The sequence below is a fragment of the Lithobates pipiens genome, unplaced genomic scaffold, assembly GCF_037356315.1.
Source record: "Lithobates pipiens isolate NorthernLeopardFrog02 unplaced genomic scaffold, aLitPip1_a1.2 Scaffold_19, whole genome shotgun sequence".
Lineage (NCBI taxonomy): Eukaryota > Metazoa > Chordata > Amphibia > Anura > Ranidae > Lithobates > Lithobates pipiens.
In genome coordinates, this window is record NW_027507764.1 from 148057467 (window position 1) to 148084764 (window position 27298).

At 40.6% G+C, this 27298-nt stretch overlaps 1 protein-coding gene across 5 annotated transcripts in view; it reads right to left on the reverse strand.

The window, feature by feature from the left end:
* TBC1D5 (TBC1 domain family member 5) overlaps positions 1–27298 on the reverse strand; it is an 802157-nt gene that overhangs the window by 412193 nt on the left and 362666 nt on the right. For all 5 annotated transcript variants that reach the window (XM_077491382.1, XM_077491385.1, XM_077491384.1 and 2 more), the window contains one exon: positions 18471–18537. In XM_077491382.1, the coding sequence (XP_077347508.1) occupies positions 18471–18537 (67 nt within the window). The remainder of the gene's footprint in view (positions 1–18470; positions 18538–27298) is intronic.

Sequence of the window (27298 nt, forward strand, 5' to 3'; positions counted from 1 at the left end):
TGTGGCTGAGCGTCCCTTAACGAATCCCGATTGGGCCGGGTGTAGCAGGGAAGGAAGAAGCGATGCCAGGCGGGTTGCGATGATTTTGGATAGGATTTTGACATCTACGTTAATCAGTGATATTGGTCGATACGACCCTGGGAGGGTGGGATCCCTGTCTTTTTTGCCTATAAGTCGTATGTACGCTTGTGTGCCCGTAGGGGGGTATGGGCCTCCATCCCAGACAGCCTTAAAAACCCTGCTCAACGTAGCTGGGATGAAATCCTTGGTCAACTTATAAAATTCGGCTGTAAGACCGTCTGGGCCTGGTGCTTTAGAGGAAGCTAATGATTCAATCGTTGCCTGTATGTCTTCAACAGAGATAGATTCGTTAAGGGTGTCTAGGGCTTCAGCCGTCAGCTTGGGTAAGGGTAATTTATCTAAAATATATAATATTATTATATAATATGAATTACTATTTTTTGAGAATTGTAGACTTTGATGCCTTGTATGTCTTCCGGTATCAATACAAAGCTTTAATTATTATTTACACAGACAAGCTGTGCAATGAGCAATGATGAAGTCCAAATTGTACAAACCTAAAACAACCAATTCAATTTCAGCAGACTGCACTAATCTCATTTAGACTGGGTTCACACTGGTACAACAAATGCTCCGACATTGGGAGCACATGTCGCATGACGTGTGAGTGTCAATGTTTCCCTATAGGAGCCATCTTAACTGGTCCAACACAAGTCAGTCCGACTTTGAAAATGCTCCCTGCACTACTTTGGTCCGACTTTGATCCTACTTCAGTCCACTGATTATCACGGACGTCAGATCAAAGCTGGATTGCCATCTTAACTGACCTGACTTTGGCATGTGACTTGTGCTCTGATGATCTTTCCGAGGAACTCCATGACAAATACAAAAGAAAAACGTTGAGTCAACATCGGAAGAAGAACAGAGGGAGAGAGGGAGAACACAGCAGAGAAAAGCCAGCAAAAGAGCGAGAAGATAGCGGAGAAGAGCCAACAGAGGCAGAAGACAATGGACAGAGGGAGAAGAACTGGAGAGGGCTAGAAGATATCAGTGGAGAAGACCCAGAGAGGGGAGAAGAATCGGCAAAGGCTGAAGACGACAGGGGAGTAGGCAGAAGAGCCGGAAAAGGGAGAAGAGATCAGAAGGGACGATGGAGCTACCTTAATAAATTACTTTAAAAACATGTGTAACATGTTTTATTTTTGAATTTTTTTAGGTGAATGGGTAGGGGTACAATGTACCCCATACTCATACACATAGGGTGGGGGCAGTATCTGGGGGCCCCCTTGTCAAAGGGGGCTTCCAGATTCCGATAAGCTCCCCGCCCGTAGACCTTGACAACCAACGGCCAGAGTTGTTGGGAGGAGGGACAAGGTGCTTTGGGGTGGGGAGCGCAGAGCCCCCCTGCCCCAAAGCACCCACCCCCCATGTTGAGGGCATGTGGCCTGGTAAGGTTCAGGAGGGGGTGCTTGATCGTCCTCACCCCCTTTCCTAACCTGCTGGGCTGTGTGCTTGGATAAGGGTCTGGTATGGATTTTGGAGGGGACCCCAACACTGTTTTTTCGGCGTGGGGGTTCCCCTAAAAATCCATACCAGCCCGAAGGGCTTGGTATACTCCCCAAGGGGGGACACATGCTTTTTTTTTACATTGTGCGTGGAGTTAAAGATTCATACCAGACACAGTGCCTGGTATTGTCTGGGATCAAAGTCAGATCCCTGTTCATTGAAGTCGGACGCATGTCGGACTTCAAGTCGCAGGGCAAAGTTGGATACAAAGTGGTACGTCTGTCATGTCGTACCAGTGTGAACCCCAGCCTTATATTGGCAAAAATGTTTATATCATCAAAAGGTAATTTAGTATATTAACATTGCTACTATTTTTTATATTATTACTGGAAATGTATGGTGTGACCATTTCTATATAAGGGCTAAAGTTTTGTTTTTTAGCTTTAGTATATAACATTTGGTACTAAGAAGCATATCCTAAAGCTTATATTTGCAGATTTTCACATACATCAGGGTGTTTTTACAAGAACCTGAGATATGTTTATTTAATAAGATCTTTAGGGGACTATGCCAAGATTTGCTCAAAATGTATACAAGTAAATATATGCATATGTATAGGGTACCAAAAAAAAAAACTCCACCTTGCTTTAAACAATCCAGGTCCCTGTATGATAGAAATAATATAGAATATACAATAAAGACAACATACGCTATTGCCTGGAAAAGAGACCTTTTTTTTTTTCGCCATGTTTGAATTAATTAATGATGCTAATAAAACTCATAATTAACATCTGCTCAATGTGTTTGTGTGTGAAATTCCACCTTTAAATATTCTGAGCTGCATACATAAAATATGCAGCTTAGATCAAAGTAAATGTGAGGAGCATAAAGAAAAGATACCAGGGACAGACAGAGTGTGATATATTGCCTAACAACATAGGTGCCAAATGCCCCTCATTTCTAGGGAAAGGTGCAGGTTTTGGTTATTTGATGCTAGAAAAGTGCCTGATGTATACATATTGCAAACTAGCAATATAATTTTCTTCCTGATAGCAACATGAAAGTCCTTTATAATATATATATATATATATATATATATATATATATATATATATATATATATATATATATATATATAAAGAGAGAGAGAGAGAGAGTTTTTATTATTCTGTTAAAGGAAATGTATATTATATTATTATTTTAATATTAAAACATTCTGTACAAAGTTACGTTTTCTTCTTTGTGGTGAGGTAAATAGATATTCATATACAGTATATGACTATTTTAGGTTCACCACTTACAAACAAGAGCAGAAGCTTTCTTCAGCCATTCTGTTAGGCCCGTTTCACACGGGCTTCAGCATGTATAAGAGCAGGGTGAACAGCAAGCTTCTACAAAGCCTTTGCAGAGCAGTCTGCAAGCTTTGTTGAAGCTTTTACAGTACCGATCAACTCCAGTTTGTAAATGCTGAACACAGATCTAAATTGAAGTACCGATTGCCACTTTAACCACTTACCGCCCGACTTATAGCAAAATGACAACTGGGAGTTGGTTCCATTATCCTGACTGGACATCAAAGGATGTCTTTCAGGATAACATGCTGGGGATGTGCAGCGTGACGATAGGTGGTGCCGACACACAGCAACATCGACCTCGGTAAAGAGCCTCTGACGGAGGCCCTTTACCACATGATCAGCCGTGGCTGATCACAGTGTAAACAGGAAAAGTGGTGTATCGGATTTTCCTCACTCGCACCTGACAGACGTGACTAGAGGAGAGCCGAGCGCCGGCTCTCCTGCCAGGGGTGGTCTGCGCACAACCAATCCCCCCCTGCGCGGATGCCCACATTGGACCACCAGGGATGCCCACAATGGATGACCATCAGGTATGCCACCCTGGACCACCAGGGATGACAGTCAGTGCCCAGCCAGATGCCAATCAGTGCCCAGATGCCAGTGCCCGTTAGTGATGCCTATTAGTGCCATCTATCAGTGTCCATCAGTGTCACCCATCAGTGCGGCCCCAGAGTGCTGCCGATCAGTGCCACCCATAAGTGCCCATCAGTGCAGCCTTTTAGTGTCCATCAGTGTCGCCTATCAGTGCCCATCAGTGTTGCCTATCACTGCCACCTATGAGTGCCCATTAGTGCCGCCTATCAATGTCCATCAGTGCTGCATATCAGTGCATATATCCCCAATGTGTGGCGCTAAAAAAAATTGCAATATACTAAAACACTAAAAAATGATACTAGAAAATAAACAAATAATAAGATAATTAAGTAAATTGTTCCCAATTAAAGTGCAGGGGCTTATAAGCAGATAAAAAAAGCTGCAAGTGCTCAGTGTGAGTTATACACAGTCCTCAATAATGATAAGCAAAAAAAAAGGTCCATAAACATATCAAAGAAAAAGGGTAAAACAAATGGTGTCTTCATGCAGTATACACTTTCCCCCTTCAGGTGTGCCCTCACCTTTAGAGTTTTAAAAACAAGCCTGTAGTAAACGGTATCAGCTTAGATGGTCATCATAGTGGCTAGTTAATTGTAAACACAGATCCCATATTCACTCCCCCTCCCGGTAAGAACGCTGATCAATAAAGCCACAACACGTGTCTAGTATTTTCAAAGATTACCTCACATGCATACAGGGAATAATAGAGGCGTGCAATAGTGTAATTTAATGGCAACTAAAAATGCATCACATTACACTCACATTAAATTTGTTTAAAAACTGGTGTGAAGAGGTGAAATGGTCACCTGTATTTCGGTGCATACCAGTGCTGCCTACCAGTGCCACCTCATCAGTGCCAGTCTTTGCCACCTTATCAGTGCCCTTCAGTGCAGCCTCATCAGCGCCCGTCAGTGAAGAAGAAAACTTACTTATTTACAAAATTTTAAACAAAGAAAAACTTTTTTTTATTTTTCTAAATTGTTGGTCTTTTTTATTTCTTTAGCAAAAAAAAACAAAAAACGCAGAGGTGATCAAATACCACCAAAAGAAAGCTCTGTTTGTGGGGAAAAAAAAAAAAAAAAAGATAGATGATAATGATAAAAAATGGGTACAGTGTAGCATGACCACGCAATTGTCATTTAAAAAGTGACAGCGCTGAAAGCTGAAAATTAGCTTGGGCAGGAGGGGGGTATTGAAGTGACTAAACAAGCTGCTAGCAGACTTTGGTACTACTTGGACTTTGTTGAAAGCCTGCTGAAGCCCACTAGCACCTTGCTTAAAGTGGCTACCAAAACTTTAATTAAGATCTGTGTATAACATTTCAAAAAGAAGCTGAAGGGTGCTTTAAAAGTGCAGTGCTAAGAAGAGAAGTGAGGTGAAAAACACTTAACATCTCACAAATGTATATCGCAGTTAAAAAAACATAAAGTGCAATGTGCAAAAAATTTTATTTAGAAAGTCCAGTTCATATAGTGAAGGGAATCTGAAAAAAAAATAAAAATAAAATAAAAAGAATCCCGGTGTGATCACAATGACTCTGGATGACAGCAATAACAATCCATGTATCGATCACCCATACGTGACTATCCACCACCAAAGGAGATAATGCGCTTACCGGAACATATGGACCGTAGCACAGAGTCAATAACGCTTATGTAGCGCAGACGTATGGGTTAGAAGGCAGCTCTGAGGTTCTCACGCTTATGTAACTCAGACGTACAGTATGGGTTAGAAGGCAGCTCTGATGGTCTCATGCTTATGTAGCTCAGATGTATGGGTTAGAAGGCAGCTCTGATGGTCTCATGCTTATGTAGCTCAGATGTATGGGTTAGAAGGCAGCTCTGATGGTCTCACGCTTATGTATCTCAGATGTATGGGTTAGAAGGCAGCTCTGATGGTCTCACGCTTATGTAGCTCAGACATATGGGTTAGAAGGCAGCTCTGATGGTCTCACGCTTATGTAGCTCAGACGTATGGGTTAGAAGGCAGCTCTGATGGTCTCACGCTTATGTAGCTCAGACGTATGGGTTAGAAGGCAGCTCTGATGGTCTCACGCTTATGTAGCTCAGACATATGGGTTACAAGGCAGTTCTGATGGTCTCACGCTTATGTAGCTCAGACGTATAGGTTACAAGGCAGCTCTGATTGTCTCACGCTTATATAGCTCAGATTTATGGGTTACAAGACAGCTCTGATGGTCTCACGCTTATGTAGCTCAGTTGTATGGGTTAGAAGGCAGCTCTGATGGTCTCATGCTTATGTAGCTCAGATGTATGGGTTAGAAGGCAGCTCTGATGGTCTCACGCTTATGTATCTCAGATGTATGGGTTAGAAGGCAGCTCTGATGGTCTCACGCTTATGTAGCTCAGACATATGGGTTAGAAGGCAGCTCTGATGGTCTCACGCTTATGTAGCTCAGACGTATGGGTTAGAAGGCAGCTCTGATGGTCTCACGCTTATGTAGCTCAGACGTATGGGTTAGAAGGCAGCTCTGATGGTCTCACGCTTATGTAGCTCAGACATATGGGTTACAAGGCAGTTCTGATGGTCTCACGCTTATGTAGCTCAGACGTATAGGTTACAAGGCAGCTCTGATTGTCTCACGCTTATATAGCTCAGATTTATGGGTTACAAGACAGCTCTGATGGTCTCACGCTTATGTAGCTCAGTTGTATGGGTTAGAAGGCAGCTCTGAGGGTCTCACATCTCAACCTCATGGCAGGATCACCCCCCCCCCCCCATTTTTTATGTTAATTCCTTATTGTTTTCCAAAGCTGAGCCACAGCATGCACATCTGTCTGGGACAAACAGTTTCAAAATATCAACCATTGCATCAGGCAGATGTTTCTCAACTTCCAAGCACTCCTTCTGATTTGCAAAGCTGGGAAAGGCCCTTGTGTTTTTTTTTGCAGTGACACAGGGTATGGCTCTGGTGTCAGGAATGCATTCACTCTGACTTGGATTTAACCAGAGACTGAAACTGCACAGGAGGCTACCTCTGTGCATCTCCAGTGTAGTAATGCAATGGTTGGTCTAGAAATGTTTAACCACTTCAATACCAGGCACTTAAACACCTTCCTGCCCAGACCAATTTTGAGCTTTCAGCGCTGTCGCACTTTGAATGACAATTGCGTGGTCATGCTACACTGTACCCAAAAGAAATTTGTATCATTTTTTTCCCACAAATAGAGCTTTCTTTTGGTGGTATTTGATCACCTCTACGGTTTTTATTTTTTGCTAAACAAATAAAAAAATACCGAAAATTTTGAAAAAAAAAATGTTTTTTTTTTGTTTCAGTTTCAAAACTTTGCAAATAAGTAAGTTTTCTCCTTCACTGATGGGCACTGATGGGGTTACACTGATGGGCACCGATGAGGTGGCACCAATGAAGTGGCACTGATGAGGTGGCATTGATGGACACCGATATGTGGCACTGATAGGCGGCACTGATGGGTGGCACTGATGGGCGACACGGATGGGCACTGATAGGTGGCACAAATTGGCACGGATTGGCATGGATAAGTGGCACAGGTGGGCATGGGTTAGACGGCACAGGTGGGCATGGGTAGGCGGCACAGGTGGGCATGGGTAGGTGGCACAGGTGGGAATGGGTAGGCGGCACAGGTGGGCATGGGTAGGCACTGATAGGCGGCACAGATGGGAACTGATAGGCGGCATTGTATTATAATATATTGCACTAATGGATGCCAATCAGTGCCAATCAATAATGCATGCCAATCAGTGATGCCCATTGTGGGCACTGATTGGCATCCATTATGGGCACTGATTGGCATCCATTGTGGCACTGACTAGAATCCCTGGTGGTCTAGGGTGGCATACCTTGTCCTTGGCATCCCTGGTGGTCTGGTGGCGTCCCTGGTGGTCCAGTGTGGGCATCCTCGGGGGGGCTGTGCTGATAATCGATCAGCACAGACCCCCCCTGTCAGAGGAGCAGCCGATCGGCTCTCCTCTACTCGCGTCTGACAGACGCGAGTGAGGAAAAGCCGATCACCGGCTTTTCCTATTTACACTGTGATCAGCCGTGATTGGACACGGCTGATCACGTGGTAAAGAGTCTCCGTCGGAGACTCTTTACCGAGATCGTAGTTGCCGGGTGTCAGACTGACACCCCGCAACAACGATCGCCGCGATGCGCGCCCCCGGGGGCGCGCAGCGGCTCATAATCCTGATCACGTCATATGACATCCGGTCAGGATTATGAAACCACTTTGCCGCCGTCCATTTGCTATAGGGCGGGCGGCAAGTGGTTAAACTGTTTGTCCCAGACAGATGTGCAAGCTGTAGCTTAGCTTTGGAAAACACTAAGGAATTAACATAAAAAATGGTGAGTGGTGATCCGGCCTTGAGGTTGAAACGTGAGACCTTCAGAGCTGCCTTCTACTTGCCACACTCCTTATCTACATAAGCGTTATTGACAGTCAGTGCTATGGTATAGGAGTCCATATGTGCCGGTAAGCGCATTATCTCCTTTAGTGGTGGATATTCACGTATGGGTGATCGATATATATATTCTCTTCACAATATGAACTGGGCTTTCGAAATAATATATTTTTTTTATTTTTATTTTTGCACCTTGCACTTTATGGTTTATACTGAGATATACATTTGTGAGATGTATTAAGTGTTTTTCACCTCACTTGTCTTCTCAGTGCTGCACATTTATAAAAAATATACTGTTTCACAAAGCCTTGTCAACTGTACTGTGAGCAGCTATATGTTTTCTTTATTATATTTTTCACTGCATAGAATTGCTTTAAAGGCTTAGAGAAAGCTGATGGAAGCTTGTCAAAAGCTTGCTGGTCACACAGCTCTTAGACAAGCTGACACCCTAAGCAGACATGTATATCAGTGAGATCACACTGCAGAGGGAGTCCCCCAAGAGATAACACACCTGCTTCATTTCTCTTAAAGGGGTTGTAAAGCTTTGTTTTTTTTTTATTTTCTAAATAGGTTCCTTTAAGCTAGTGCATTGTTGGTTCACTTACCTTTTCCTTCGATTTCCCTTCTAAATGTTTTTTTTCTTTGTCTGAATTTCTCACTTCCTGTTTCTCCTCAGTAAACTTCACACCATCATCCGAGTGGTGTTTAGTCAGCCAGAACAGCTTACTGAACAGCTTACTAAGGAGGAACAGGAAGTGAGAAATTCGGACAAAGAAAACAAAGAAAAAAAAAAACATTTAGAAGGGAAAGCAAAGGAAACGGTAAGTGAACCAACAATGCACTAGCTTAAAGGAACCTATTTAGAAAATAAAAAACGAACCTTTACAACCCCTTTAACAGAGGTCAAAGTATATGAGTTAATTATACACAGGGTGCTTTTAAGCATGCTGCCAGCTCTAAGATATCTTACAGAAAATCCCAGCATGGTGTGCCAGCTGCATGTCAAAGAACATCATGTAATAAATGTATTAAATATTTTAAGCAATTAATTCCAAATTACATAAAGCATACTTTTTTTTTCAAACTTGCAGGTTCCAAATAATAAAAAAAAAAACTGACTGAACAGCATTTCACTTTACCTTTTAAAGAGGGCATATCATTAGAATGAACATATCACATGAATCAACCAAATAAGAAATATGCTTCTCTTTGGCTGAGAATAAAGTCACTACTCTCAAGATTCTTCCAGTGACCTAAAGTCTAGATAAAGGGGCTTCATTTTAAAGAAGGGGCATGCAATTTTTATTTTATTTTATTTGTAATATTGTGCACAAATTCCATATACAGTTACTGTACAACAGTTGATTTCTACCACATTTATAAACCGCTTAAAGTTTATCAAAAACCAAAAAACAATAATGTAATATACTGCAGCTTTGATGTGTTGCCCGCATTAGTTTTAACTTTTCAGACATGTTCCATTGATTTTTACCTGGTAATCCTCCAAATAACACAATTGCTGTCCCAGGGTGGCTCCACTCATCACCTGCTCTGTATCTATGGAGGGAGTCATAGTTGTCATACTAACTGACCTTCAAACATGTCTTCTTCCCTTCATCCCCTTTACATGGGGAGTGGAGGATTAGTAATTTACAGAAGGAAAATACACTGTAACATGGTTTGTGCTTTCAGCTAAACTCACAGGAACTGACTAGGACACTGTACTTTTGGCAACATCAATGGGTGTTTTTTTTGTATTTGCTGAAGAAGTAAAACTAATGCAGCAAACCAATCCAAGGACTGGCAATCTACAACAGTTGAGTTCAGATATGCATTACCTAGCATACTACAAAAGATGAAACTCAGAACTGCATACTAGTTGCAGCTCAGTGACTTAGGCTGGGTTCACACCTATGCAATTTTTGCATTTTGCAGATTTGTGCTACAGAACGTGGTCCATAGGAAACAATGTTAAATGGACCGCAGTGCAAATCTGCAAATTGCAATAAGCACTAAAAATGCATAGGTGTGAATCCAGCCTTAGAAAGTAAAGAAATCAGCATAGCAGACAAGCAATGAGCTTTTGCAAAATGGGGTTAGTAAAGGCAACCTACGTATTCCTTTTCTATAGGGCTTATTAATACTAGCATGCTGTATTGAACCGTATTTATCGGCCTATAAGACTCACCGGCATATAACACGCACCCCAATTTAAGGGGAAAGTTTCAAGAAAAAAAAAAGTTTTTTTTTTTAAATAAACCACATTGAAGCAAAATAATGGTCAGTGAGCATCAATGCAGCCTGAGTAGTGCCCATTTGCAGCTTCAGTGTAGCCTGATCTGTGCCCATCTGCAGCCTGATCAGTGCCCATCTGCAGCCTCAATGCAGCCTGATCTGTGTCCATCTGCAGCTTCAGTCTAGCCTGATCTGTGCCCCTCTGCAGCCTGATCTGTGTCCATCTGCAGCCTTGCTCCTCACTGCAATCGAATCAGTGCCCATCTGCAGCCTTGCTCCTCACTGTAGTCGAATCAGTGCCCATCTGCAATCTTGCTCCTCACTGCAGTCTAATCAGTGCTCATCTGCAGCCTTGCTCCTCACTGCAGTCTAATCAGTGCCCATCTGCAGCCTTGCTCCTCACTGCAGTCTAATCAGTGCCCATCTGCAGCCTTGCTCCTCACTGCAGTCTGATCAGTGCCCATCTGCAGTACTGCTCCTCCCCGCAGCCGGATCAGTGTCCATCTACAGCCTTGCCGAAATAGACAGAGCCAGATCTCCTGTGTACTCGGCTCGGCGTCACGCCGAGTCCCGCCCCTTGGCCCAGATCTTATGATGGACATAACACAGGTCCAATACTGGTATGTCAATGCTAGGAACCGTCCAAGGGGGCGGAACTGAGTGTGACTGCGAGCCGAGTATACAGGAGATCCGGCTCTGTATATTTCCGCGGCACTCGTTCCTTCCTTCCCTTTGGTGGAAGCCTATATTGGCGTATAACATGCACACACAATTTTCCCCCTATTTTAAGGGGGGAAAAGTGCATGTTATACTTCAATATATACAGTATTTGTGCATTGCAATACGCAGAAATAACGGGCTGCCAAAGCCCCGCAATGTACATTAAACCTGACGTGTAGAATTTTTTACAATGCAGCTCCCCACAACACACTGACGGTTCACATTTGTGCATTGTGGTGAGCTACACGGTAAGTGCATAAGGGTGTTCTTCAGAATGAATTATACAGCAACGCATTCTGATTCATGCCCTGCGGCAAAGTTTGTTTTTACATTATGTCACAATGCACTAGTGTGGAGGGCGCTTAAGGCACACCATTTCAACAGTAAATTATTTTATTTGTATCAAGCTATCAAATATAGAGTAGAACAGTGAGAAGTAAATTAGAAAATGCACTGATCTCCCAGATCACTGAAAGGAGGAACTCAATTTAAAATGATTCATTTTAGTTTTACAAAGCTGATGAGACAAGTCAGTAGGCAAAACTACACTATGGCTGCAAGAATGATACATAGAGCCACAGTCACATCATTTGTCCAGCAATGCCCTCATTTTTACTGTTCTTACTAGTCCCATCTGTCAGGATTTGCTGTTGGCTTCAGTGAATTCACAAGGGATTTCATGGAAAACTGCCAGATTAGTGGAGGTGGGGGGTTAGGGAGTTTCTGAAAAAATGTATGATGAAGAATATTATTGCAGCAATTGTATTACTAATAAGTCTTAGGACTGGTTCGCAGTGCATCTGTAGTAACATGCTCACGTGTCAAACAGCACAATTTTTTTGTTATGACAACGAAATATTCTGGGCATATTTTTTTACTTTAATGTACCTAAAGTGAACCTGTACTTAGTTTTCCAATCAAACCACACAAAAAGTACCAACTGTATCAAAAGTATCTGCACTGCTAAAAAAATAAAATAAAATGATATATTATATATATATATATATATATATATATATATATATATATATATATATATATATATATATATATATATATATACCAACCAAGCCGCTCTCTTCGGTCATCCCAAGACCTCCTGCTCTCTATCTCCCTTGTCACCTCCTCCCATGCTCACCTCTAAGATTTCTCCAGAGCTTCTCCCATCCTTTGGAACTCCCTACCCCAATCTGTCCAACTGTCCCCTAATCTATCCATCTTTAGACGGTCACTGAAAACCCTTCTCTACAAAGAAGCCTATCCTGCTTCTAACTAACACTGTTTTACTTTCTCCATCAGCTCATCCCCCACAGCTATTACCTTTTGTATCAATTGACTCTTCCTTTTTAGATTGTAAGCTCTAATGAGCAGGACCATCTGATTCCTCTTGTACCAAATTGTAATGTAACTGTAATGTCAGCCCTCATGCTGTAAAGCGCTGAGCAAACTGTTGGCGCTATATAAAACCTGTATAATAATAATAATAATAATATAATATATATATATATATATATATATATATATATATATATATATATATATATATATATATACACACATATACACACATACATAGCTCCCAACTGTCCCTGATTTCCTCCTCATTTGCCCCACATTTTGGTCTGATCCATATAGTTGTATATAAAATGCACTTTTTATCTTTCAAAAAGTGTTTCTCAGTGCTAAACCTTTCATCCAATTTCTAAATTGCTGCATTTGTAAATTTTAAAAGCCAATATAAAGGAATAGTAGTGGTAAAAAAAAAAAAAAAAAGACCTTGTGGAATTAAATAACCTTTTTTTTTGGTTAATTCTCCTTTAAGGTGGCAGGAGGCATGTCCTATGCCTACATACATTTGCTAGCAGGTGTCCCTCATTCCCATCTTTAAATGTTGGGCGGTATGATATATATCTATATATATATATATATAGATATATATATACATACAATATATGTATAAAACTATTCAGAGTGACACAAAACTCCAGTTTAAAAAAAAAAAAGTTATATTCAAATATGTAGTCCTAAATTTCAGCCTTCTCCAAATCCCCACATTCATTTATTTTTTTTTTATTTTTTTTTTTTGCTGCTCTAATCCAATTTGCTGTTAGAAGGCGGCTATGTTAATTCACCATGGTCTCACTGTATGTAGGAACATAGCCACTTTCTCATTTGCTCCTGAGATGGACTATGGCAGGGGTCATCAACCCTATCCTCAGGGCCCACTAACAGGCCAGGTTTGTAGGATAACTGAAATAAATCACAGGTGATATAATTTGCTGCTCAGTGATTGCAGTATTCTAGTCTGCATCTCCCCAAGGTAATATATATACATTTTGCCTGTTAGTGGGCCCGGAGGACAGGGCTGATGACCACTGGACTATGGGATGTGTAATGTGCTCATGACTGCAACTAACAGGCACTGCTCATGCCAAGTAACCAGCAGAGGGAGGAAAAAGAGGATCGTAAGCTCATGGAGGATGCTAAAAGAAGGCAGATAAACACAGAAATTATTTCATAAAAAAATTAGATTATAGCGCCATTAAAAATTGGCTATATATAAATAATTTTTTTTTGGAGGATAAGGATGTTGTTTAGTGTCACTTTAAGCAATAGTAATAATTTATAGAAGCTCATGCACATGATTGAAAACAATTACAACTATTCCAAACAACCCCATCCATCAGTAAGGCTGGATTCACACCATGTGCGTTACGTGCTGGATTTGCAGTGTGCATTAGAAGCTGCAGCAAGTCAAATAGAGCCTTTTACACCTTTTATTTCTAAATTTATTTCAATCGTGAAGGCTCACATATGGGTATTACATAGGACACTCTGCCTGGGAATGGCCATTCCTCTAAAGCAGGGGTCTCAAAATGACAGCCCCCCAGCTGTTGCAAAACTACAAGTCCCATGAGGTTTTGCAAGGCTGGCAATTACAAGTACGACTCCCACAGGCAGATGCATTATGGGACTAGGAGTTTCACAACAGTTGGAGGGCCACCAGTTTGAGACTCCTGCTCCAGAGAGTCTAGACTGACATCCATCAATCAAGACATTTTGATATTTGCATAAGTCCTCCCAAGAGCCAGTCAACTGCACCAGGCTGAGGGCTCTTGAGAGGAGTACTGAGGTGGGATGCTGTAATTTTTTTCAGGAAAATATGTACAGCCCTTCCCACCAGCCTTGATCTGCCTGCATTATACAGAGAAGCACAGAGAATGTGATGACATCACTGGTTCTAAAAACAAGGTATGAATGAAAATGGAGGTTTTTTAAAAAAAAATTTATTAAGTAGCATGTTGATGTCTTTAATGTAAGCCAAATAAGTCAGCTACTAATGGCTCAGGAAGAGTCCTGACCTGAGTCAATGTACACAAAAAAAATCAAAAGCATGTTAAAGGAGAAGTACAGCAAAAGCTCATTTGGCTGTACTTCTCCTGTGGATCACCCGCTGATGACAGAGAGCTGGTCCAGCCTGGGGCAAGATCTCGAGAATAAGGGATCCGCCACAATCCTGGACTGGCACCTGGTTCAGCCTCTCAGTGAGCCGCTGACAGCCTGAGCCAGCCGCTCCTGCCCCCTCCACAGTCCATTACTCCAGTGAGTGTGTGTGTGTGTGTGTGGGGGGGGGGGGGGGGGGGGGGGTCAGAGCAGGGAGCCAGTGACTGACATTTACCAGCTCTCTGCTCAGGGAGCTATGAGAACCGAGTGATCAGCGGCTTTTGATTGCTTGTTCTCAGTCTTAGAGCCGGCAGGGAACAGATGCAACATCCTATTCTTATAAGGAGCAGACCACAGGGAAAAAGTTTGTGTACAAGCGTTAAAATAAAAATTGCTACAAAGATAATGCGTCCCAACATCTCTATATGTGCGATAAACAGATGGTGCCTCCCCAGGTAGATGTAGAGATTTCATCATTATGACATAACTGGTGGATGGTGTGTATTGTGGCATACTTTGTCATACTTAGCTTCCATTCAATTCCTTGCTGTCCTGTTCAGCCACCAGTTGCTAAGTGAAATGCCCAGCAATTCTGGTTATGGAGGAGCATGTAAGTCCACTTGTAAGACTTTACTTCTCACGTGACAGCGCTGGTGCTGAGAAACTGGCTACTTGGGGATCCAGGGTTGTCACAAAAGGGTACTCAACCCTCTAAAAGCTGCAAGTCGGGATTTGTAACTTCAACTTGGGTTTCTTATTCTTGCAGCTATAATAGAACATAGCTATAGGGGAGCTAGAAACGGTAAGTATAAGCAGCTGTAGAGGTTGACATTCAAATTAACCTGTTTGGTTACCAAGCAGTATATGTGCAGATGTCATGGTAATGTAGTAACACAATCTATCGATTGGCTCCAATAGGCTTCAGTAATGCATTGTGCAAAGTACATTTATAGTTTACCACAATGTAATGCTGTAGGATGATTTGAACCTTGAAGCTGCAGACACATCCGTTCATTTTTGACTGTCCTTCTAGCTACTAGTTCTAAAAAACACATGCATCACAATGCAGTTATACACCAAACAATCTCCCTCTGTAAATAAGCCATAAGAGGAGCTTGGAATTATCCACCTTGAAAAACACTGTTAGAAAAATAATATACAGTGGCTTTTCAATGGAACATTTGTACAAGAGACACACATTTAGGCTTTTGTGTTGGACGAGGTCTACCTGAACATCAATCTTTAGTTGTGTCTGTCCCTATCAACCAGTCCTAGATTTTTGGAATATCTTTTGTTAGGACTGTGCATTAGTCCTTAATACACAAGAACTATTGTATCACAGCATTACACATCAGTGATTTTTAAATCTGATTTAGGGCATAGGTCAAAGTAATAAACTATTATATATGGTATATACATCATATAATTTATTAAATGTGGATTAGTTAAGAACATGACAGCAATGGCTTTTATTAAAGCCCAATAGCATCTTGTTACAGTGGTTGTAAACCCTTACACATATGCACTGAATTGACTGGCCTCAGGTGATACACTAAGATGAAACAAATTCTCCTAACATACGCTTTTTACTCCAGCCCCCATCTCCTCTAAAGCCTCCTAAAGCACTGTTTACACATCATTTTTCAGCTTTAAAAGGCAGGGGGTGTGAATCTGATATCACACACTGCACAGCATAGAGCAAGGTGCTGAGTGTAATCTGAGACCTGAGTGGAGGGAAAGGCCACCCCCCAACAAACATGCACATTTGGGGTAGTCAATCACCTGCTGTAGGCTTGGGAAAGGGGGGAGGGGCAGGGCCATCCTCTGGATTTCTGTAGTGTCGGCATAACCGGTCAAAAGTGGCTCATGCAGATAGCAGAGGGAAGAGATAGGAACGACACTAGGTGCTTTGGATTAAACACTAGAGAAGGATATGTTTTGTTGTTTTTTCACTTACAACCACTTTAAGTGAAGGGAAACTGTGGAAATAAAGTCTGTACAGCATTATGAGAGACAATGTACTGTACATTTGAAAACAGTTTTATCTGTGCACTTACTTTTAAAAGGGCATTGTTGGATTTGAAATATCTCTGATAAAGTACTTCACATAACGTTAACGTGTGTTTCATTAAGGCAGCCAGTACATTTTCTTAAATCGGTCATCAATGTATGGCAAAGGACCGAAAACTAGACCTGTATCATTTTGGCACTTATTATACTATTGCCTTTGTGCTGCTTATATAAATAAATGGCATTGCACAATGTTCTGTCTTATCATAAGATAATGCACTTTTTACTGTACAATACCATATAAAAATAAATAGGTGTGAAAGGACTAATAAATAAGAGACTTGGCATATTTTTATAATTTTCAAAAGCAATTACACTAGTGATACAGAAAACAAATTTTGTCCATACCAATCATATAAGAGTTCCCAAACTTTATATATATTTAACTCAACAGTTACCTGAATAAACTATTGTGTAACCAGATAGCGCTGGGTCTTCTGTGGTTCTGGACCCCCTAGAAGTTGCATGTCCTGTCACGGCTATAGTTAAACCCTTGACAAGACTGGTGCTGGCACAAGGAAGAGAGGCTAAGAGTGGGGGAGCTTAAAGAAGTGGAATGGCTTAAAGAAAACATGTACTGAGGAAAACATGTAGTCTGTCATTGCATACCCATTCCGAAAATGCTGTATGCCCAGCTGTCTCTGACTTCAAAACTTTGATTCACTGACCTGAGTATTTGTCATGTTACAGCCTTATTTCAAAATGGATTAAATTCATTATTTACCTTAAAATTCTACAAACACTACCCCACAATGAAAATGTGAAAGAAATGTGTTTGAAATCTTTGCAAATGCATAAAAATAAAAATAAAATCACATGTGCATAAGTATTCACAGCCTTTGCTCAATACTTTGTTGAAGTACCTTTGGCACCAATTACAGCCTCAAGTCTTTTTGGAGTATGATGCTACAAGCTTGGCACATCTATTTTTGGGCAGTTTCTCCCATTCTTCTTTGCAGGACCTCTCAAAGTCCATCAGGTTGGCTGGAAAGCATCGGTGCACAGTCATTTTCAGATCTCTCCAGAGATGTTCAATCGGGCTAAATTTTGAGCCACTCAAGGACATTTACAGAGTTGTTCCGCAGCCACTTCTTTGTTATTTTGGCTGTGTGCTTAAGGTTGTTGTCCTGTTGGAAGATAAACCTTCGCCCCAGCCTGAGGTCTAGAGCGCTCTGGAGCAGGTTTTCATCAAGGATGTTTCTGTACATTGCTGCATTCATCTTTCCCTCGATCCTGTCTAGTCTCCCAGTTCCTGCCGCCGAAAATCATCTTCACAGCATTATGCTGCCACCACCATGCTTCATTGTAGGGATGGTATTGGCCAGGTGATGAGCGGTGCCTGGTTTCCTCCAGACATGATGCTTGCCGTTCAGGCCAAAGAGTTTGATCTTTGTATAATCAGACCAGAGAATTTTGTTTCTCATGATCTGGAGGGTCCTTCAGGTGCCTTTTGGAAAACTCCAGGCGGGCTGTTTGGTGCCTTTTACTGGGGAGTGGCTTTCGTTTGGCCACTCTACCATACAGGTCTGATTGGTTGAGTGCTACATAGATGTTTTTTTTCTGGAAGGTTCTCCTGCCTCCACAGAGAAATTCTGGAGCTCTGTCAGACTGACCATCGGAAGAATCCTGGTGTTTCCAAACTTCTTCCATTTACGGATGACGGAGGCCACTGTGCTGCAGAGATTTTTCTGTACCTTTCCCCAGATTTGTGCCTTGATACAATCCTGTCTCTGAAGTCTATAGACAATTCCTCTGACTTTATGGCTTGGTTTTGCTCTGACATGTCCCGTTAACTTTGCGACCTTATATAGACAGGTGTGTGCCTTTTCAGATCATATCCAGTCAACTGAATATACCCCAGGTGGACTCAAGTTGTAGAAACATCTCAAGGATGATCAGTGAAAACTGAATGCACCTGAGCTAAATTTTGAGTGTCATAGCAAAGGCTGTGAATACTTCTGCACATGTGACTTTTTATTTTTTTTACTTTTTAGAAATTTGCAAAAATTTCAAATAAACTTCTGTCATATTGTCATTATGGGGTATTGTTTGTAGAATTTTGAGGAAAATAATTATAATTTAATACCTACAAATTATAACACATTTGAAGCTGTTAAGCGGTACCTGTATGATATAAAGATTTGTTCTGAATCGGAGGATGGGTAACTTCTTTTGTCATCAACTGATGTTCCTATTAAAATAAAAAAGAGAACATTATAAATAATTATACACATTTTGCTATTTGGATTTCTTAATTTTTTTTTTATTTATTCACAAAGCAAAATAAAACAGGTTAAAGAATGTTTAAAACATGATAGGCCTATTTTAAGTTTTCCCGCAATGTACCACCATGGTAATTTGACTGACTTCCTAAAAAAATTACATAATTCTAGCAATCTACTGTTTTTCTATTACTTACAACCAGGGCTGGGACAAGGGTTGGGCAGGAGGGGCAGTCATCTTTGGCACAGTGGTATGGGTTGACCCTATTATATGGTATATATAAGTGGGAGGCAACCAGTGGGTTGTCACAGCGTGCCCCAACATGCAATCTCGACTTTATCTGCCCACAGCTGACAAAAAAACCCATAATGTATAAACAATTACCTTCTAGCTGCGAGAAAAGTATGACTGTCCATACATGTGCAGCATGCACTAAATGGCAATCATAGGCAGTTGGAACAAGGGGGCAGAAAAAGGCGTTAAATCCATTCAATGCAACCGATTAGCTGAGAAGAAGGAGGCGCAGTTCTGCATTCTTGCCCTGGGTGCTGGATGAACCTGTCCCAGTACTGCTTACATCCCTAAGTAGACTAGAGTGCAACCATTTTGTACAGCAGCTTCCAAAAAAGAAAAAACATTCTATTTTATGGCTAAAAACAATAACATATGTCATCACCAGATGAAACTTTCCATTCTGGGTTAGTTCTGGACAAGTGGGAGGGGGCCTCTGTGTTACTGTGTGAACAGGTCTTTATTTCCAGCAAGTCTCACCTAAGGATGAAGTAGGTGAGTATATAAAGCAAACCCAAAAAAGTAGTTAAACTTCTGATGATGTAAAAAACCAAAACAAGCAGACTTGGCACAATAAATCACAAAACAGCCCAAAATATATCACCCAAGACAGAGTAATGCATCTTGTTACATCTGTGTATTAATAGTTTTATAGAACACATAATTGTCTTAAAATGTTTATTTTATGTTATTTATCCTACACCCTATGGCATTTGAAAGTAGAATGTGTAAAAGACAAGGAATTATGGCTAGATTAATGCCCTGCAATACTGACACAATCAGATTTCCACATTATTTAATAGAAAACATTTCAGCCTATAACTAAAATGAGAGCTTGATTAAGTTTGACAACAGACTAGAGTAGGGATACAGCTGCAGGTTTGGTTTTTCTGAAAACAAATGCATTCAATATGGAAAACGTGGAAGCCATAAAACAAATGGCAAATTGTCTCCTAATATTTGAAAATAGGCTTTTTATTGAAGGGATATGGGAATTTTATTGGAACGTGTGATAGGGTTGCTGGTAGATTTATGTTGGTGATTTATGTGAAGAATCATTAGGGGATGCTTCAACAAACTAATCCCATAGATACTGCAATGTTCTCATTACAAAACACAGTGTAATATAATTTATGTGTAATATATAAATAGGCAATACTGAAATGATGCAAAAGCCATATAAATGATGTTAGTGTCTTTTGCTAAAATTGTTACAGAACAAGCACATCTATAGAACTCTCCCTAGATAATCTAGGAATATTGAACACTGAACTGTGATCAGCTTTACTTAAAGTGGAAGTAAACTCCCCTGTCGTTTTCAGCCAAGGAAGCTGCTATCTTTGCCTCTGTTTAATCTTCAACTGCTATGGTGGTGCACATGTGATTCGTTATGACACCAGCCATTGGATGGTTTGATAGTTTGGCTGAGAGCAAAGCCAATGTGCAGTTAGCATTCCCGGCATGCCTTTTTTTTTTTTTAACTGTTTAAATCGATGGGTTTACTTCCACTTTAAGGTAGTAGGATCTATATTGGACAATTGTCCATTTACTGTGTTCTGTTTCACATAAAAAAAAGCCCTTGGCAGAATACAAAGTGTTGCTCCTTTTCCTTAACATAAAACTTCTCTTTTAAAAACCCAGCCCATCCTCCCCAGTCCCCAACCTAACCATGTTCGGGCTATAAGGGCACCTTTAACCCCTTTTCAGACACTAGTGGGGGTTAAAGTGCCCCGCTTTCCCTGGAGTCACTGGAGTGACAGGAGAGGTGCTTTACAGGCAATTTGCAGTCGCTATTTTTTGCTCTTTAGCACCCGTAAAGCACCTCATTGTGAAAGTAGACTAATTCTTCTCCAGCAATGGCTTCCTATGTGCACTAACTCCTCATTGATTTGAAAGAAGCTGTACCTTTTGCAACTCTAATGTCCAAGAAGAAGGGGAGGTAAGGCTCAAAATATGTAGAGGTGGAAATTTTCAGGCATGAGGATGTAAACACTCAAAGAGCCTGCTGCTTTTAAAAGAGGAAGGTAAGCACCTGGGTGGGGGGTTCTAGGTTAGATTAGGTTGTAGAATAGAGAGGATGACACACCATTATTTGCTCTATCTGCACTATATGTGCCATAACTGTTGGCTCCATAAGTATTCTCTCCCTGAAGATGCAAGTCGTATAAGGTAAGTTACTACAAGCTTTACACAATTGATTCCTGACATTTTTGCCTATTCATGCTGGCAACATTTGTCTTGCTCTATGAATTTGAACAGAGCTTGTTGGTGAACAACAATTCTCAATCTTGCCACTGATCCTTAATTGAGACATAAGCTTTGACTATGCCATTCTAAGACATTTATGTTCTGAATTTCAAACTATTTCAGCATTGTCTTTATTTTGGGATAATGGGACACTGAATGCTCAAGTGGGCTTCATTTAAAGTGCATCTAAACCCAAGAACAAAAACGTAATAAACTGAAGCCTACCAGGCCTTAGAAGTGGTGGCTTCATTGGTTTTAGTCTTTTTAGGCTTTCTTTCCTTTATTTTCACATGGTAACTCTACCAGTAACACACTTCCTGTATTACTGTGACAATTCTCGGTTACGGCTTCTTTAGAGTAGCCTTGTTACCTTAGGTCAGGAAGTGTGTTAAGACTACAGAGTACTTTCCACCCATCTTAATACTGTAGTGGAGAGGTGTTCTGTAGTTCACAGGGAGAACTGAAGAAGGACTAATAACAATGTTTGCGATATCAGTATAGAATTACCAGCTTACTACAGTGAGTTAAAAGCTCACTGCATTACTGGCAGAATCAAATGACCTTTTTCTACATATTAAACAGAAAATACAAAACACTTTTATTGGTATATTAACCAGACCAAAGGGAGCAAAAGGAGAAGTTCACTGTGAAAGTACCCTTGCCTCCTGAAGGCATCTAGTAAAACCTAATTTAGTTGTGACTTTTCAGGTTTTAATGTCTAAATAAATTTACAACTTTGTCGATGTTTTTCTACTTTTGACATTATGTACTATGTATTATAGATCAGTGACATAAAATCTCAAATAGTTCAGTTTATTATGTGCTATATGTACAATATGTCAAAGATCTTAAGGAGTGTGGGGGAATGCTTATGCAAAGCTCTATGAAGGCACAGATGATTTACTATAACAGTACCCCAATTAACAGTGAAAAGATCATAACAATACTACAGGAACCAAAAGGTATGTTATATAGAAAGCTACCTGACATTCCCTGAGCTTCCAAAGTCAGGCACTGAATTCCCAAGTTGCTATAAACAATTAGGACAAGCTAAAATGACATGAATAGTATTGTTTAAGGGCCTGATTTAACATGCTTTAAGTGCTATTGTAGTATGGAGAATCAAATTCTATGGCTGACCATAGATGGCTTGAATTTAGGACCAGTTCACACTTGAGCAAGATTGGCGATTCGCTTTTTTTTACACGTATTTGGAGCAGCACCATTTATTTTCAATGGGCCTCCCTCTGCTCCAAAAACCCACCAAAGCAGCTCATGCTACCAAATTTTGGCATTGTGTGTTCTGTTGCGATTTTTGTGTGTTTTATCGCATGACAATAACAGCAAAATCTAACCGCATTTGGGGCGTCATTAAGAAATAACAACACCACAAGCGCATTGCAAGCTTTCTTATGATTTTGGAATCGCAGGCAGAAACGTGTGATTCTGGCCACAATTCCACTACGCTCAGGTGTTGTGAATGGGCTCTTAGGCTGCCCTGCAGCACCACCTGACTTGATAAAACTGGTTTTAAAAATTGGCTGAGATGGCTGGAAAATGATCGCATGCAGTCACTATTCGGCAGCACCACTGTATTAAAGTGTTACTAAACTCAGGACCCTGCATTCCCTATATCTGCACCAGATATAGTGAATGCAGGGTCCTGGGTTTAGTAACACTTTATCTTTCCCATTATGCAAAAAAATTGGACTAACTTTACTGTTTTTTTTTTTTAACACATGAAACCATTTTTTCCCCCCAAAAAAACACGCTTGAAAAATTGCTGCGCAAATACTGTACGAGATAAAAAGTTGCAATGACCGCCATTGTATTCTTTAGGGTCCCTGTTTAAAAAAAAAAAAAACATACATAATGTTTGGGAGTTCTATATAATTTTCTAGCAAAAAAATTATGATTTTTTACATGTAAGAGAGAAATGTCAGAATTGGCCTGGTTGGCAAGTGGTTAAAGTGATCATATCACAGCATTAAAGGTGAAATACTTCAGGACCATGCTGTACCGTTTCATCAGGTATGTGATGATCACTCTAATGATAATTATTGCATGCCTGATGAAGGAGTCCTGGTTGGCTCCAAAATGTTGCACTCTTACTGCCGTGATGTGATTACTTTAACCACTTGCCTATCAGGCCAATTCTGACATTTCTCTCCTACATGTAAAAATATTTTTTTTTGTTAGAAAATTACATAGAACCCCCAAACATTATATATGTTTTTTAGCAAAGACCCTAGAGAATACAATGGCGGTCATTTCAACTTTTTATCTCGCACAGTATTTGCGCAGAAATTTTTTTTGGAAAAAAAAACTTTTGTGTTTAAAAAAAAAAAAAAAAAACAGTAAAGTTAGACCAATGTTTTTGCATAATGTGAAAGATGAAGTTATACTGAGTAAATAGATACCCAAGATGTCACGCTTCAAAATTGCACACACTCGTGGAATGGGGCCAAACTTCGCTACTTAAAAATCCCCTTAGGCGATGATTTAAAATGTTTTACTGGTTACATGTTTTAAGTTACAGAGGAGGTCTAGGACCAAAATTATTGCTCTCTCTCTAACATTTGTGGTGATACCTCACATGTGTGGTTTGAACACTGTTTTCATATGTGGGTGGGACTTACGTATGCTTTCACTTCTGCGTGCGAGCTCACGGGGACAGGGGTGCTTTATTTATTTATTTATTTTATTGTTAATTTTACTTTATTTTAGCTTGACACTTTTTTTCCCAAAAAGTTTTGGGTCCGCTGGTAATCTCTGTTCTGAACATCCGGGGCCAGCGGTAAATCGGGAGCAGCACCGGAGGGCGGCGGGAGGGGGGGTCCCCTCTCACCTCCCGTACGAATTATCAAGCAGTGGAACAGCCACTATGATTGTTCTTATGGTGCACAGATTCGTCGGCTGATTCACCGGCTCTAAAAGACGATATCTGAATGATGGCTGTAGCTACAGGCGTCATTCAGATATCCCCGCTCAAAGTCGAGGACATAATTTGGCATACGGCGGCGGGAAACGGTTAATAAACATCTGCACATTATCTTGCAGATCCATAGTGTGCTGGCCATATACACCTTGACTTATGATGTTGTTGGTCCCCAGCTGGTAGTTGCCAGTAGGAGGAAGGAGGTCCTGATTCCCCAACATGGATCTTTAGCGAGACCTCATTTACAATATCGTGCCCAGTTCTGTAGACCTTACAAGATATTCATAAGAATGATTCCAGAGACAGCTAACCAAAATGGTGAATAGGGATAAAACATATCAAGAGTGACTTCAGGAACTTAATATGTACAGTCTGGAGGCTAGAAGGGAAAGGGGAAACATGATTGAAATCTTCAAATACATCAATGGGGTGAATAAGGATCAAGAGGGCAGTATTTTCAATATGAAACCAGGATCAAGAACATGGGGAGATGACCTCAAACTGGAGGAAAGTTCAAAACTAATCTTAGCCCTTGTACACACGGTCGGAGATTCCGACAGAATGTGTCCTATCGGACCGTTTTGTCGGATATTCCGACTGTGTGTGGTCTGCATCAGACTGTTTCCGTCGGAATATCCGACGGACCAACTTTTCCTACTTGCCGGTAAAATTTTCCGACAAAATGCTCCGATCGGACATACTCCGATCATATGTAGCCTACTCCAACGGACAAAGTGCCACGCATGCTCAGATCAAATTCCTAGACCAAAGCTATTGGCTACTAGCCTGAACGTAGTCCCGTCGTAACAAAAAAATGTCATCACGTTATGTACAATCGGATTTTCCGACAACTTAGTCCGACCGTGTATATGCAACATCACTTCCGGACCTCTTCTGGAATTAATCCGTGGGAACTACTCAGACGGATTTGGTTGTCGGAATCTCCGACCGTGTGTACAAGGGCTTAGAAAGCATTATTTTACTGAATGGGTAGTTGATGCTTGGATTAAACTTCCAGCAGAGGTAGTGTCAGTCAACAGTAAGTAGTTTCAAACATGCATAGGACAAACATAGATCTTTAATCTTTTTTTTTAAGTTACAGAGAAAAAAAAATGCAGTGTATTAAAAAAACAAAAAAAAAAGGCAGACTCGAAGAAACCACTTGGTCTTTTTTCTGCCATCACTTCTCTATGTTTCCGAAGCAAAAAACAGCCACTCAACTTCCCCCGAAACTTGTATATTTTTATGGCATTTTTTAACATTGTGTAGTGTTCATGCCGCAGCTGCTGAATACAATAGTCAGTAGTGGAGCTTCCTCTATCTGGGAAGAATCGATTGACTGATTCTTTGTAAGACAATTTTTACATGTAAAACTCAAAAAAAAATTCACCTCCATTGGTCTTTTTCTCTTTCTCTAAATGAGTCTGGTGATGTGATTTTTTTTTTTTTTTTTTTAACATAAATATTTTTAGATTACAGCAAATTATATGAATTTGCTTAAATGTTGCTTTAGTAACCTGCTGTACTAATATTTTGGTATCTCTATATACTTTAAGAAGGTGTACAAGGTGGTACTAATTACAGGCCAAGTTAATTATAGAACTGTAGAGCAATAAAGAAATGAATGATAATTATTGAATGACTAGTGTGAGCTAATAACTGGTTGGAGAAGGCATACTATTTTTTTTTATTCTAAATTAGAGAGCAGCAAAAAATATACAAAGAAAGAAATATAAAAAGATCTAATACCTTACATAATCAAGTAGAGACACTAAATGCCTTAGTATGTTAGACACATGAAGTGCGTCCTAACATTGTTCTTTGTAGACTGGATTTATTTTTTTTTTTTTATTAATTTTATTTAAATGAGTGTAATGTAGTAAAAAAAAAAAAAAATATGTATAGTGTATATAAACGCTAATAATGACTGTCTTTTGTTTGCATCCTTTCATTTGTTATACTAAGGAACAAAAAAACATTATAATCCTGTTAGAAATTCAGTGAGCTCCTAACATCTTGAGCACTATGCATGTAATGCACCAAAATCTCAAGCAGTGTTACAGCCCTGTTCCTATTCTCTGGGGAAGAAGACAGGGGGAACAGCTTAGGGTGACAATGCTATTAATTCATAGATAAGTGGTGAGCATTTTTGTCCTAGGAAGAGGAATGTGTTACTGGCAGGATCACCAGGTAAAAAATTGTTAAAATGCAAACTAATGCAGGCAATAGGAAACAAATGCAGTCACCAAATCTAAGGCATTAGATATGCTTTTAAAGCGGAGTTCCACCCAAAAATGGAACTTCCGGTGTCACATTTGGCACCTTTCAGGGGGGAGGGGGGAGCAAATACCTGTCCAATACAGGCATTTTGCTCCCATTCCCGGGCATAGATACCCAAGCCACCCACGGGTATCTATGCCACCCCCCCGCCCCCGCTGTATTCTGGGATACACACAGGTCCCAGAAAACAACAGGGACCAGTGGGATAGTGCAATAGGGAACCAGAGAGTGAAGCCGCAAGTTGATAACATGACACTGGCACTCAAACACACTCCATGATGGTGATTGGGAGTTGTATGATTTGCCTCAGTGTATGATCGCTCTCAACATGTTTTGTGGCCATAAACCGCTTCTTCAGGAGAAGCACAATATACAGTATATAAATAGGGTGATAAGATTGGCATATATAGTCAGCGACAGATATAGTCCCCAACTCGATGTCACCCAGTCAGATCTCCCACAATGCACATGTGGAGCATGTGCGCATGCGCATAGGAGTCAGGTATCGCAGTTATGGGAGCCACACCGTGTCATTTTGCAGGAGGGGCCTGCGGGTCAAGCAGGGTTTGACTGGGCTAATTATTTAACATCAATTCTTATTGATATTCTTGTATAAACTTTTTACTATTGTGGCTTACCAGCCCTAGCTATATTCATCACCGATCCAGTCCCCCATGTCTGCCGTAGGGAAAATTTGATCACCTTGTTGTTTGGCCTTGATCTCCTATCTGTCTTCACTGGTAAGTGATCTTTATTTTTCCTCAATTAACTGTTTTTCTTGTTGCATATAAGTTTTACAGATTGGTAATTAACATGTCAATCTTATCACCCTATTAGAAGACTGTATATTGTGCTCCTCCTGAAGAAGCGGTTTATGGCCGAAAAAAAAAAATGTTGAGTACGATTGTGCACTGAGGAAAAGCATACAACTCCCAATCCCAATCACCATCATGGGTACCAGTGAGTACCAGTG